A 14,245-nucleotide genomic window follows, 5' to 3' on the forward strand; every position below is an offset into this window, starting at 1 on the left:
TAAGAGCATTGCCTGCTCTTCCAAAGGTCCTGAGTTCAATTCCCAGCAACCACATGGTAGCTCACAACCATCTGTAATGGGGTCTGGTGCCGTCTTCTGGCCTGCAGGCAGACACACAGACAGAATATTGTGTACATAATAAATAAATAAATAAATAAATAAATAAATTTAAAAAGAGTAAAAAAAGACATATAAAAAAGAGATTCCCCTACGCTGCTACCAAATGCGATTAGCTAAATAAAGTGTCTGGTGGTGACTCTAGCAGTCATGATGATGCACATCAGACTGGGTGTGTGGTTTACTGAGAGCACTGGCCTGCATGATAATAAAGCCCTGGATTTAATTACTAAAATAAATTTTTAAAAAAAGCAAGACTTTGGAACATAAATTATGCATATAATAGAATCCCATTTGTGGAAAAGTTTGAAAATACCTCTATATATGCCTGCATAAACAAGACATGCATGTACCCATACTAGGCTATTAAATACAGGCTGTCCTCAGGAGACTAATGGAAAGCCCAACTGTTAATGTTTTCCAACCTTTTCCTTCTTCCTTTTTTTTCCTTTTGCTTTTCCCTTTTGGAGATGGTCTTACAATTTAGGCCAGACTAACCTTGAACTCTCAATCTGACTGCCTCTGCCTCTGAGATATATGCCAAACTATTCAAGTTTTTAAAAGTAGTGTTATGTTACAAAAAGTTATTATGCAGACTTTCTTACAACCTGGCTCAGCAAGTTTTACAAACACAAGGTTAGGAAAAACTGCCCCTAACCTTCCATTCTCGGACTCCGTGATGGGGTTAGGCCAGGAGGAGATGAAGAGCAAAGGAGAGTCATTTCTAGTATCCTCCAGTCCTGGGCTGTCAGAGCGCCACCACACAGGCTCCAGACTGTGGAGCAGACATCTCAGAACAAGCCTTTAACTCGGGAGAACTCTGTTCGAACATTTAATCATATGACACTCACCTTTGTATCTATTGTACAGTTGTTCTAACTTCTTCCTGTCCAATGATCCTTTGACACTCTCCCGTATATAAAGTTCTGGATTTTGAAAAAAATTATCTGTTGCAACATCTAACTTCCAGTCATTTTGAGATAGACAACTCACAGCAGTTTTTTCACTAGATTGTGTGAAGATCATAAACTGACGAACTTTATCCTTCTGCGATGATTTCAACTTGTTCTACGAGAACCAAAAAACAAACTGAAACTGTGTAAAATCACACATCACTCCACATTTCAATGTAGCTAAGTCATCGCCATTAAGAATGTTTTCCTTCACAAAGCATGAAAGCATCTTTTTCTAGGACTTACTTGTGATGTCATTAATCAGCAAGACAATTTAAAAGTATCAGAAGCACAAAGTGTGGCACAGTTCTGGAAAAGTAGCTGGTGTTGACAGAACAAGAGTACTCAGCCTCCTTTTCAAAGAGGACACACAGACAGAGACAAACTCCATGGGAAGAAGAGAACCAAACAGGTATCACTGCAATCCCAGCGCTCAGTCCAGCACTACCTGCCTGAGTGGTGCTATTTTCACCAAATGTAGGAAGGTGATGGAGTAGGAACTGCCTACATTTCTCCTACATGGTGTTTAGAAAATAGAATTCTTACTAGGATCCCCTCAAATAAGAAATCTATACCACTTAGATACTTCTTTTGAAAGGGTTCTTTTAATTTATAGTGTGTGGGGGGGGCACACATGTCAAGATGCTGATGCAGAGGGCAGAAGACAACTTGCAGGAGCTGGTTCTCCCTTCTCCCATATATGTCCTAGGGATAGAAGTCAGGCCGCAAACTTGGCGGCAGGCAGTACCTTTGCCAGCTGAGCCATCTGGCTGGCCCCTGAGACACTTCTCACTAAGGGTATCTTCTGTTTCCCTACAAGGAATCATCTCTTTTTCTTTGCTTGTGCCTAAGAGACCTCAAGTTTTCACTTGCCCTACACTGACAAGGATTCACTTCTCTGATGTAAACCCAAATAATGAGACAGGGTCACCAGGCTCTCCACTCTCTCCTGCTGTCAAAGACTGCTCTCCCCTCCCACTCAAGCAGGCCTCCTGGGCAAGGTCCACTGCACTCTTCCTCCTTTCAAGTCCCAATTCTGTTTTCTCAGCAAAATACTTGGGCTCCTCTAATGCTACCAAGTACACAGAGGGTCAGACACATTAAAGATACAGTGTTGTCTTTTGACCCCCTAAAGCTCTGACCTGACCCAGACTGACACCCCGAACCCAACCTCTGAACACGGAGCAAACCTGGCTAAGTACTTTGGTCACAAAGCTCACCTAGGTGTGTAGGAGAAATGCGGGAACAACAAAAGTAGCCTTGCAAACTCAAGTCCTGGTAAATTTTCTAGGAACCTCCCTGCTTGGTGGATATTTAAGAAGCTTTTGAGAATCTCAAAGGGACTATCAAAGATATAATAATTATCACTATCACAGAGAAAATAAGGCTGCAAAATCAAGTATAAAAAAAACCTTCTTTCTTGGAACACGAAATATGTTTATGCCAAAGAGCCTCATCTGCCACTCTCTCCTCTCTTGGCAAAGGTCAATGTTTGAAGTTATAGGTTACAGCCTCAGCCACTATCCTCCACTCAAACAGAAATTGTAAAATATATCAGCTTCCCTTTACTGACAACCCTACCCCTAGATACAACCCAAGTTATAGCCCAGTAGTTCTCAACCTGTGGGTCATGACCCCTTTGACAAATCTCTAGCTCTGAAAATTTTACATTACAATTCATAACAGTAGCAAAATTACAGTTACGAAGTAGCAACAAAATAATTTTCTGGTTGGGGGTCACCACAACATGAAGATGTGTACTAAAGGGCCGCAGGCTGAGAACCACGGCTCTAGTCTGTCACGTGAGCTGCACCTCTCAAAGATCCAGGATTACTCCTATCCTTGAAATGTATTATTCAATGACAATCCCAATGAAATAACCAAAAAGGAAATAATTTAAATTTCTGAAAGTTAATTAACTGAAAGGAAACAAGAAACCCATGAAATTACTCTGAAGCACAGCACACTTTCCCCCTTGAACCACAGGGCATGACATACTCCTTTAACGTGGCCGAGTGTCACTGTGATCCCCACCGCCACTGTATAATGTCAAAAGTGAACCTGGAAACTACTTTTGAATTAACCCTGATTGACTTCTTGCACAGCTCTCTGCTCCCCACCCCCATTCTTCTAAAGTGGAGGTGGCAAGACAGTCTGCCTTATCTGGGATTTTAACCTAACAGTATTGGGCCCAGTACAATGCTCCCTGTGGAAGACGGAAACTTAAAAGGACAGCTTAAACTACCTCTACAAGCCAAGACTCGTTCACCTGCATTAGAGATTTCCTGACAGAAAGCTAGACACTGGAAGACAGCGAGGGGAAAGATAAATCACTGTCTAGCCCAACTGAGCGACAACATGACATGAACTACTTAATTCATGTCATATCACTTAGTTTTAAATACAGTAACTATTTTGTCTGGGTCAATTATAAACTTTTAGTCTGTGGGGAAACAAACACTTTCTTCAAAAACAACTACTTGCCCATTTGTAACCTCATAAATGACTGGGCAGCACCTGGCAAAGGCCTGATAGAGGGAGGGAAGAGCTGGCAATGCTCGCTATGTGGTGCTGGTTTCTGCCTGCTCCTGCAGTGTCTGATAAGCACCTCCAGCTCTGTGATGGGCTGTCACATCCTCTCAGCTCTGCACCTAGAGCATGTACTCACTTCCCTCCAGGATGGTCTGCAGAACACAGGGCTCTCCTAAGCAAACTACACTGGCCCTATGCTCAAGCTGGTTAGAACCCTAACATGCCCATCCCCCTTTCCCAGGCCACACAGGTGGTATTGGGCAAGGTGTCCCAATTCCAAGAGAGTGGCATCAAAAGTTGGCCAACCTCAGAAGTAGGGTCACTAGATTAAGCAGAGCATTACTGAGAAGCAGGAGATAAGAGGATGGATTAAAATAAAAAACTGGAGAGGAAAAACAAAAGCAGATTTTTCTTTCTTAAATTTGGTTTCTGGAGAAAGGGTTTCTCTGAGTAGCCCTGGCTGTCCTGGAACTCATTCTACAAACCAGGCTGGCCTCAAACTCAAAGCCCACCTGCCTCTGCCTCCTGAGTGCTGGGGTTAAAGGCTTGCGCCACAACGCCTGGGGTGTAGGTTTTCTATTTAAAAGCTAATGGAGACCTTTTTCCATGAGCCAGCCTCCAAGACTTGGCAGATTAATTTCCTTTACTACATATTAAAAACTACTACAACAGAGTGGCTAGGGAATGGGATTAAGCAGTACAACCTTCAAACCTCACGTGTTACAGTCACTTAGACATGACCGAGTTTTCAAGAAAAGTCAAGAGTGGTAAACATGCAAGGACTTGCAATACTTAGGCTGTGTTAGAAAGAAAGAGAGAAAGAGAGAGGGAGAAGGAAAGAGTTTCATAACCTGAACAACAAAATTCATCTATTTTCTTTACAAAATAAAAAATGCCTAGACTATAAACACATACCACTTTGTACTTAAATCTTTCCTCCTATTTTAGCTCAATAAATTCAAATATTACATTAAAAAAACTTTCCCAGGAAGATGGTGTGTCTCAGTAATAGAAGTACACACTGCAAGTTTAACTTCAAGAACAAAAATAAGTAGTTTACCTGAAAAACCTCAAATATAGTGTTTTGGATCTAGCCAAGCACATCTGACCACTGAACTAACAAAACAGTGACTAGATTAACAGATCACAGCAAAACTTAATAATGACAGGAAAGTCTTCCTATATCGTGTTCCCCAAGAAAAACCATGTATATGGAAAATGACCTCCTGCCAACTAACGCCTCGAATTTTCAAAACAGAAGTAACTTTATTGAGGAAGTAGTACTTGTGGGAAAAAAAGATTCATTCATTTATTTTCACCCACAATTTCATCTTCTTACCTTACCCCTAAGCTTCAACTTCAATCTCAACTCCAGAAAGACACTCAGGTCCACAGTTTCAAAGAAATTCCTTTTTTAAAGGTGAGTCTGAACGTTTTCCTGCAGGCGAGCGGAAGGTGTGTGGGGGAGGGCATCAGATCTGCTGAACAGACCATGGTGAGCTGCCATGTCCTCTGCAGGAGCACCTAATCTCTTACATTCTGAGCCACCTCTCCAGCTCTGGAATTACCTTTTGAAATGCAATTCTAGTTAGCTGATACCTAGTTCACAAAAGTCAATGTTTCAAAATATCAGAGTATCTTAATGCAGCCAGGTATAGTGGCACAGAAGGCAGGTCTAATATGAGTTCAGGTCAGCCTGCTCTACATAGCGAGTCTCAGGCCAGCCAGAGCTATTTAGTGAGATTCTGACTCAAAATAAAACAACCTTAACGGTCGGTCATGTGTCACTTTCATTAAAAGCTCTATGTATAGTAGATGCCACTGAGATGGCTCAGCCTGTAGAGACACTTGCCACCAAGCCTGATGACCCAAGTTCAGTCCCCAAGACCCAGATGAGTAGAGAGAGAGAACTCCCACAGATGTCCCAACTTCCAAAGGTGCACTTCAGCACATATGCACCCTACATAAATACATAAATGTTATATACCTTTTTTAAAGCTGTGTGGCTAACGTGATTAACCAACTGGCCTTCCCACAGATCACAGGTCAAGAGGGCAGGAAAAGTCAATTCCATGAGGTGACCCTGCTGCAACAGAACACTTTCACCTCGGGACAAAGTCCTACTCCAGGGAAGTCAGGCTAAGAGAAAACTGCCCACATCTTTCCTTTGGTTGCAAAGGCACACAGTTTGTCGAAACTGAAGGTCTCCTCTCAGATCTACCTGGCAAGATTTCCATTCCACCCATAGAAAACTAATCTCTGATACAGCAAACAAAGTTTTCAGTTCTAGGCATTTAACTTGAATTAATTTAACTTTAACTTGTACAAAGTAAGGATTCTTATAGGCCCATAAATTAAGCAAGAACAATGGAGGGGGGACAAAACAAAATTATATAAAAGGCAAATGAAAACTAATGATCATCATAATAAAAAAAAACTATCAGCTTGTTTACTGAAGCTGCTGCTGTGTCAGACTTTACACTAGTCAATTCTTCTTTTTTGAGAGGGCAGAGGGTGGGGGAACCATGGAGAAGAAACAGGATCTCCCTTTGTGGCCACAGGCTAGCCTGAAACTTGAGAGATAGTCTTGCCTCAGCTGCCCAAGCTGGGTTTAGAGGCAACAGACCATCATGACTTACATATAACAACTCTGAAGAGTGGCCTCACTGGGCCCACCTTATAGGAAAGGAAGACAAGGCGCAGGGTAGAATCTACACTCACCCAAAAGAGCAAAACCAGTACCCAAAGCATGGTGCCTACCTTCAAAGAATGCAATCTTTCCATTATTCTACACACATGGTCATGGGAAATGAAAGCAAAGGTTAAGAAAGTGCCGCCACTGACTTAGCAGAAAGTGCAGGGAAGGGGGCAGCATTCTTCATCTACTTTAACAGAACTGACTTTTCCCTTCTCAAGTCAGATATCAGTATTCTAACTACAACTGCCATTTAAACACTGGCTCCCCATCTAATCCCCAGGCTAACATAGGGACTGGGATGGAACATCTATTTAGGACTTTGCTGGGGAGTAAGGGGATAGGTTATTTTTAAGACAAGTAATAAAACAAGATGAAAAGTATATTTATGGCTCCATGACAGTCTGTCTTAAACAGATGACAATCTATAGCATTGAATGAAGAAAGAGAAAGGCCTACAGCTACTGGAAGTCATTATTTCCTTTTTCAATGAAAAGGCTTGACACACACACACAAAAAAAAATATAAACAGGCTATGGCCAGAACAACTTACTGAGAACAACTTCCATTACTAAGCTACAACAAACAGAACTCTCAGGATACTCTTTTCCATTCCAATCTGCAGTGGAGAATGATTAGGGATGAGTTACTAGGCCCGTGCAGCTTATCACTCGTTCTCTGCACCATGAACAATAGTTTACATCATCTAAGAGAGGCAGCGCCCTGCACTGGACAGAAGTCGAGAATGCTGTGCAGTTACCATGCACACGACACAATCAGAAAGTACATCTATGGGATTCAAAATGGCTCCAGAAAATGCTCCTCATGGGTTTGTTGTTGTTGTTTGAGCAGGGCCTTCCTCATACTGTAGCCCAGGCTGGCCCAAGACCTCTCACCATTTAATACTGAGTAGCCTTGAATTCACAACAATCCTATCCAGTCCTCTCCACTGCCAGCAGAGGCATGCCCAATCACACCTAATCCTCACAAAAGTCTCAACAAGTGTTCTATTCATAGACATTCGAACAATTTTCTCTTCATTACTCCTCAATTGTTAAGTTAGTTAAAAGATGGTTGTTGTTGAAAATTGAATAATGTCTTGATTTTTTACAAAAAGTGACTACTTAAAAGTTAGTTTTGCTAATTTCTAGTGAAATGTGGTAAGGAGACAGAAACAAGTTCCTTTAATTTTACTTTTGTTGGTCACTTTTCAATTAATCTTCGCTAGTTTATGACTTGACCATTGAACAAGCAGTCCTAACAGGTTGATCTCCCTAGCTTATGGCTTTACCATCAAACAATCAGTCCTAAGAGGTAACTTTGCTCTTCAAGCCTAGCGCAATGATTACTCCCCCAGCCACCTGAGAAGCCAAAACAGACCATCTGGGCCCAGGAGGTGGAGACCGGCCTGGACACTCTCACCTCAAAAATAAACAAATTGTTTTTCCCTTTTCATAAACATTTTTCTATTAAAAAAATTCTAAAACAAGAACCCAAAGAACTGTGTATTTTAAAAGTTTTGCAGGTAATTACAATGGCTAGCATTCAACAACCAATCAGTATTTGTTTCATAAAAAGTGGAATCTTTTTATGAATTTTAAGATTTCTATCTACTCAAATTTTAAGCAATACACTAATAATGTAATAACTACTCTAAATGTGAGATAGGGACTACTCGCATGTACCACCCATAGCTAAGGATGACCTTGAACTTCTGACTCTTTTGTCTAGGCCTCTAGGGTGCTAGGATTACAGGCATACACCACCATGGCTAGCTCATATAATGGCAGGACGAAACCCAGGGCTTTTTTCAAGTACTCTACCAGTCCTCCAGCCCCTTAAGTGTTTATTAAAACTAAAACATACCAACCTAACAAGGGGACAGGTTGTATATACTTCGGCAACTGATCACTACCTCAGTGAGGGATTCAAAAGTATAATTGGATATAATTCTTTAGAAAATTACTACTTGAGTAAATCTCTTAAATTTTTACAGGCAGACCTGCAGTTTAATGCAGACATACATCTAGGCTAAACACCAATGGATAGACAACAAAAATAATAAATCATTTAAAAATTTTTAAATCATAAAAGTAATGAAAGATGGCTTTGGAGGTGTTTTACCCTGGTTGAGGGGTACAAACCTAAAATAGCAAGGTAAATAAATTGTTAACTACTCAATAACTTTATTCTGTTCACACAGCAATTTAATCCTATTTTGAATTATTTCTCTTCATCATAGCTGACTCCACCATGGCCTGAACACTGCCTAGTGCTATTTATGCTTTTATTGTTGAGTTGTTAGCTTTGAGGAAGGGTCTTACTGTATAGCTCTGGTTGTCTCTGAACTCATTATGTTGCCCAGTCTGGCTTTGACTCCCACTTGTGATCTCCTACCTTAACCCCCTGCATGCTGGGATTACAGGCACCACCATACCCAGAACCTTACATCCTGAACTTCAAAGAGATTTTCTTGGGGGGGGGGGGGGTGGCACATCGGTGGAGTACTTGTCTACCATGCACAAGCCCCCTCAGAGCTGTGTGTGAAAGGGGCTGCCTCAAATTTCCTCTATGGACACACCAACCTAAGAGACCATACTAAAAAGGCACTCAAACGTGTCCTGTTCTCTTACAACTTAAGAAAAACAAAACCCACACTCAGTTCATTTTATTTCCGATGTTTTACACCAGAGTCTTAATTTTCAATTACATATTTAATTTGATTTAACATAGAAGCAACTTAGTTGCATTCAATATAAGAAACTAGCCAGAGATTCCATATCAGTAGTGAAATATTACTTGATTTTTCTTTCTCTCTTTTATTTTTTTAAGGGAAAACAAACTGAGGGCTGGAGTCGGGACCATGTCTGTAATCCCCACTCTTTCCCATACTAGCTCTTCAGTTGCCAGCTATGCTGCCAGGAGGCGGCAATACTGCCTACTCCACAAGTAGGAGTAGGCATACACAGCTATCGGCTGTCAGACGAGCATGTGCCATGTTCTCAATAATTCTCAATTTCTTCTCTCCTCAGTTTTCTGCACATAGTCATTGATGTATATATGAACCACCAAAACATCCAACAACTTAAGAAAAACAATTAAAATTAACTCTAAAACAGCTAGAGGAAAATTCTGTATTAAACATTATATAGCAAAACAGAATCCCAAACTTTGTACGCATTAGCTACACAAGAAAAACTTTAGCCAGCTGGTGGTCCCAGCACTCAGGGAGGCAGAGGCAGGTGGATCTCAGTGAGTTCAAGGCCAGCCGCCTCAAAAAAACAACAAAACAGAAAACAAAAACAAAAAAAAAAAGAAAAAGAAAAAACTTTAATGAGAATCTTGTATGTAAAAGACTAAAAATACATTGTAACAGGATACCTGAGACAAAAAAAAAAAAAAAACAAAAAAACAAAAAACGCCATCATAGAAGTATAAGTCTGGTTATCTTAACCTCACCGAGGCAAAAGCCAAGCTCTCCCTCCCTCCACTCACTCTAGTGGCCTCTTCCATCCACTCCCACACTGCTCACCTGTCTCACAAACCCTTCTCCACCCTATTTCTGCGAGGCTGATTCTCTCAACTCCAGTTAGCTTAAGTTTTCTCTCCTCAGTAGGGCAGACACTATTTTGCTATTTTGTATCCCCACTTCCACCACGCAAGGTATGGGTCTAAGCTGCCTTAGTGTCTTTTCCCGAGAACACTTAACACCTTCTAAACAGTAGTGGGGAGATATATACAATGTTTCCTTCTTGACTTTCCCTAGATTTCTGTCTGACTTTCCAGGTTTCTGTCTGATGGATGCAGATAAATCTCAAGGCTTAGAACAGTATGAGGAACATAGCAGATACCTAACCAACCAAAAGCAGCCAGGCCCTCCTTTCCTTGAGATTATACAAAAGATGAGCCACAAATTTCAAAAAACAAACCAGAGCGGTTTTACATACTGCATTTTTAGGGCCTGCAATTTGCAGAAAATATAATACACATTTCAAAGTCCATATACTTTAAAGTAATTAAAAACAGTAATTGACTACCCATTAATTTTAATTTTGCTACTTAACACATTTATAATACTTATTTTCCTACTTAATATCATTTACTCTCAAATGCAATTTTCAGCCACTTTTCTAGATTTCATTTCTAGTCGATTTTAAAAACGTATTTACATGCACTACAAATACCAGGAAATGACAGCCTGGGAGAAAACAGTTACATTTTTGTAACCATCTTACAAACTTGAACCTCAAAACCCTGAGCCTCCATTTCTTCTTTTATAAAGGGGAGGAGACAAGCCAGATGATTTCTTAAGACACTATAGGTCTAAAGTTTTCTGGTAATTTATAAAAATCAAATAGGTCACACAATCTACACATATTCTGCACACTTAAAAATCATTACGATCATAAAGTTATTAAACTCAGAACTTCAGAAGTTAAGGAGCCCAGTCCTTCCCAATCTTAGAAGGAGAAACTCAGATGTTTTGAATACTTCTTAAAATACACTGGCCTATCAGGCCCTGCCTAGGTTTGATCCCCAGCCCCGGGTTATTTTTGGTCTCTCTGTGAGTGTGAAAGACAGGTAACTGAATTTTTTTCCTTATAAAAACATTTTCAGATATTCCATCATTTATGTCTTTCATGTTGTAGAAATTAGCTGTGGTTCACCTACCAAAAACAAAACAAAAAATACCTAACAGCCTAAAACTGTACCAAGAAAAAACTATAAATTTATAATGAAATACATTTACTGTTAGATTCTTATGGTCCCGTATTGACTTTCTAAGCTAATATGATCATACCAAGACTGTCCGAGTGACCTAAAAATGAGTTAAGGCATAGAAAGTGCTTTAAGTTAAGGGCATCTTATCACAACCAGTACCACTTGCATGACTTCTGGCTAAGTTCCAAAAGGAGCTAATTTAATATTAACCAAAGGGACAGAGGGCTACAAGCCTCATCTAAACAGCAAGAATCCTACGTTCCCAATGAGCACTGGCAGGTACTGGATTTGCAGGGAATCTGAAGGGTGCTGTCGGAGGAAGCTGCACACAGACACCGCCATGGTTAAGAGTTCATCGGATACCGGGAGACCCGCACGCACTTCCTTATGTCAGCCAGCTACAAGCACCTTAGTAAGAGAGTGGAAACTCTTAGGGGTTCAGGGGTGATGTCCAAGGCCTGTCCAAGAAGAAACTGCAGACACTCTGTTGGGTCTTTGGATTTACACTCTAATCTCAATCCAAACACTAACCTGTACTCTGCAGGAAAGCCTTCTTAGAAATACAAAGTTTTACGAACTTTGCACAGAAGAGAAATCTTGAATATGTAGGACCACACCACACAATCAACACATGAGGCCAAAGCAGCTGGAGGCTGGGACCACATTAAGTGTCACAGAGCGAAAACAACCCCCCCCCCAAACTGAAGACTGAGAGCACACATACACCCTCCTCCCCAAAGAGGCCCTTCTGCTCTCCGGAGCGAAAGGACCCAATCACCTTTACTATTCACCCAGCAGCCTGCCCGGAACTCCAACACGGTGTGACTGTATACTTCCAAACTGAAAAACAGTGTCCAGCAGCGCCAGGTACTTAATGACAAAGGAGTCGCCTCACTCCAGCGTCTTCCAGCTTCCGTGACTTTTTCTCACCCGAACAAAAACCAGGAGGGGAGCAACTTGACAAACTGTTTTTTAAGAATCACCAATGGTCCCTAACTGCTATAATAAAGCAATTACTCCTCCCACCCCAAGCAAATAGAGCGGGCGCTCGGAAGGCAGCAGGTCTCGGGTCCCCCGGCTGCACTTCCGTCCGCAGCCCGGAGCCTCCCCGTCCTCTAGCTGGGACCGAGCCTCTGCCGAGCCACCCCAACTCCCGGGCGCCCGGCGCTAGCGCGTCCGGACGGGGAAGGCCGACGCCGGCTCGCCAGGGCCGGCCGCACCGAGGGGCCCGGCCGGGACCAGGCAGCGCCGGGCCCGCTGCCCAGGCGCCGCCCGGCCGCACAATGGGGCGCGGGCCGTCCCCCAACGCCTCCGCGCCCGGCGCCCGGCCCCGCTCCGGCGACTAGGCCCCGCCGCGCTCCGCTGCCCGGCCCTCGCGTAGCGGCGGCGCCGGGAAGGGACCGGCCGAGTCGGGCGCCGGGGGAGCAGTGGTAGCGGAGCGCGGGCGGGTCGGGGGCCCGGGCCGGGCGGCACGGTGCCGCGGTGCCTCACCATGTTGGTGTCCTCCGGACCTCTCCCCTCCTCCTCCGGCTCCGCAGCGAATGGACGGCGGCGGCGGCGGCGGCGCCTCTCACGGGCTCGCCGGGCTCCCGCTCATGCGCAGTGCGGCGGCCCGCGGAGCGGCCGGGCCGCGGGAGGCGGAGGGCGCGGGCCCCGGGGTGGGCGGCCTGGCCTGTCGGCATCCGTGGCGCGAGCGACCGGGTCGCCGGGGCTGAGGCCACGCGCCGAGACCCGCGCGGCGGGCGAGCGGGGTTTCGGCCGGCGCGTCGGCACCCGAGACGGCGGGGCCCTTGCTGCGCCCCCACACAGGGCGCCCCGGTCACGGCCGCGTCCTGTCCGCCGTGCGCTCCTAATAGCTCCACGTCGGAGTCCCCTGGTAAGTTTTGGGGAGAATCCGGGAGACTATTGCACCTAGAGTCACTGTCATCATGGTGGACTGTCCAAGCTCGACCTAGCCTGGCTTCTGAGCTGCGGTCCAGAGGACGCGTGTGTGCAGCAAGGAGAAAGAAACACAGTGCTCCCTGCAGAGGAAGGAAATAAAACAGCAAGTACGGCACTTTAAAAAAAAAAAAAAAAAAAAAAAGCTGTTGTAGATTGCCCAGGTTTGTGTTTGTCACCCAACAGTACCATCCGCTTCTTCATCACCAACATGGGTCTCCCTTCCAACACCAGATCAGCCCTAGAAGTTAACAGCCTTCCAAGTTCCTACTGAAGAAGGGTTTTGTGACACTCCTCGAGGCCTCCCACTACGGCTTAGAGCTAACCACGTGTTGGGAGCTCCCAGAGCCCCGCAGAGGCAGCGCTTTGGCGCTCAGACCTGTCCCTCATTCTTTCCATCGGCATGTGTACGCTGATGTGACCCGCCTCTTGCAAGGCCCTAAGAAAATAACACGTACCAGGCGTGAAACTGGATCACACCTGTGGATATTCTCTAGGAACTCAACCTAGTGACCTGAAATATTAACGAAGAGTGCCTCTTGCTGCACTTCTCGTTAGACCTTATTGCAGCTAGAGCCTGTAGGTTTGCCTAAAGCTCCTTTTTCCTAAGTGCCAACTCCAAGGGATGATGCTTAGTTCCACGTGTCCTCCTTCTCTCCTGCATTTAAACACTTCCTCCTGGAATCGCCATCGTTTTCCATGACTTGGTTTACTTCTAGACTCCCCTCCCCTGACCATTCTCTGCTAGTTAGGCTTTTCAGTGATGGGTTTTCCAGAACCAATCCCGAATCTCTTCTTATATTGTATTCCTAGACTCCTGTCCATATCCTCAGTTAGTCCAAAATCTTGACCGAAGTCCTTCAGTGGTAGATCCCAAAGACACATTCTGTGCATTTTACAGACTCTCTAAGTCAAAGCCCTACCCCAAACCTCCTTTCCCCCCTGCTTTTTCATCATGCAATCTAAATATCAGAACCATCCACAGTGGCTCAACCTCATTTCCCTTAGTCTAAGCTTGCCAATTTTATCACATGAACAAACTTGCACTCTACCTCTGTCTCTTAGCCAAAAGTCCATTATCTCTCGTCAGTAGTCTCTCTCTCTGTCATCCCTTTTGAGATGGTAGGGATCTGACCATGTAGTCCAGGCTAACTGCTAACAGTTCTGCTGTGCTGCCGAGGATTACAGGCCTGTTGTTCCATCTTCTCTATACTTTTGCCTTCTGTGCCAGAGATGTCCGTCTGCAATGCACCTTCTCCAAGAACTATCCTAGCATGAGCGTCTCTGG

At 44.0% G+C, this 14,245-nt stretch overlaps 1 protein-coding gene across 4 annotated transcripts in view; it reads right to left on the reverse strand.

Annotated features, from left to right (window-relative positions):
* The window catches only part of Dcun1d1 (defective in cullin neddylation 1 domain containing 1), a 31,110-nt gene extending 17,940 nt beyond the window's left edge, over positions 1 to 13,170 (reverse strand). The window contains exons 1-2 of one of the 4 annotated variants that reach the window (XM_038347128.2): positions 13,147 to 13,170; positions 969 to 1,185 (exon numbers count right to left, since the gene is read on the reverse strand). In XM_038347128.2, coding sequence (XP_038203056.1) covers positions 969 to 1,185; positions 13,147 to 13,170 — 241 coding nt within the window. Of the gene's footprint in view, positions 1 to 968; positions 1,186 to 4,941; positions 6,301 to 11,797; positions 12,232 to 12,510; positions 12,647 to 13,146 lie in introns of those variants that run through there. The other 3 variants (XM_038347129.2, XM_038347130.2, XM_038347131.2) reach the window with 3 other exon arrangements.
* Positions 13,171 to 14,245: the final 1,075 nt, after the last annotated feature.

Source organism: Arvicola amphibius, chromosome 11, assembly GCF_903992535.2.
Source record: "Arvicola amphibius chromosome 11, mArvAmp1.2, whole genome shotgun sequence".
Lineage (NCBI taxonomy): Eukaryota > Metazoa > Chordata > Mammalia > Rodentia > Cricetidae > Arvicola > Arvicola amphibius.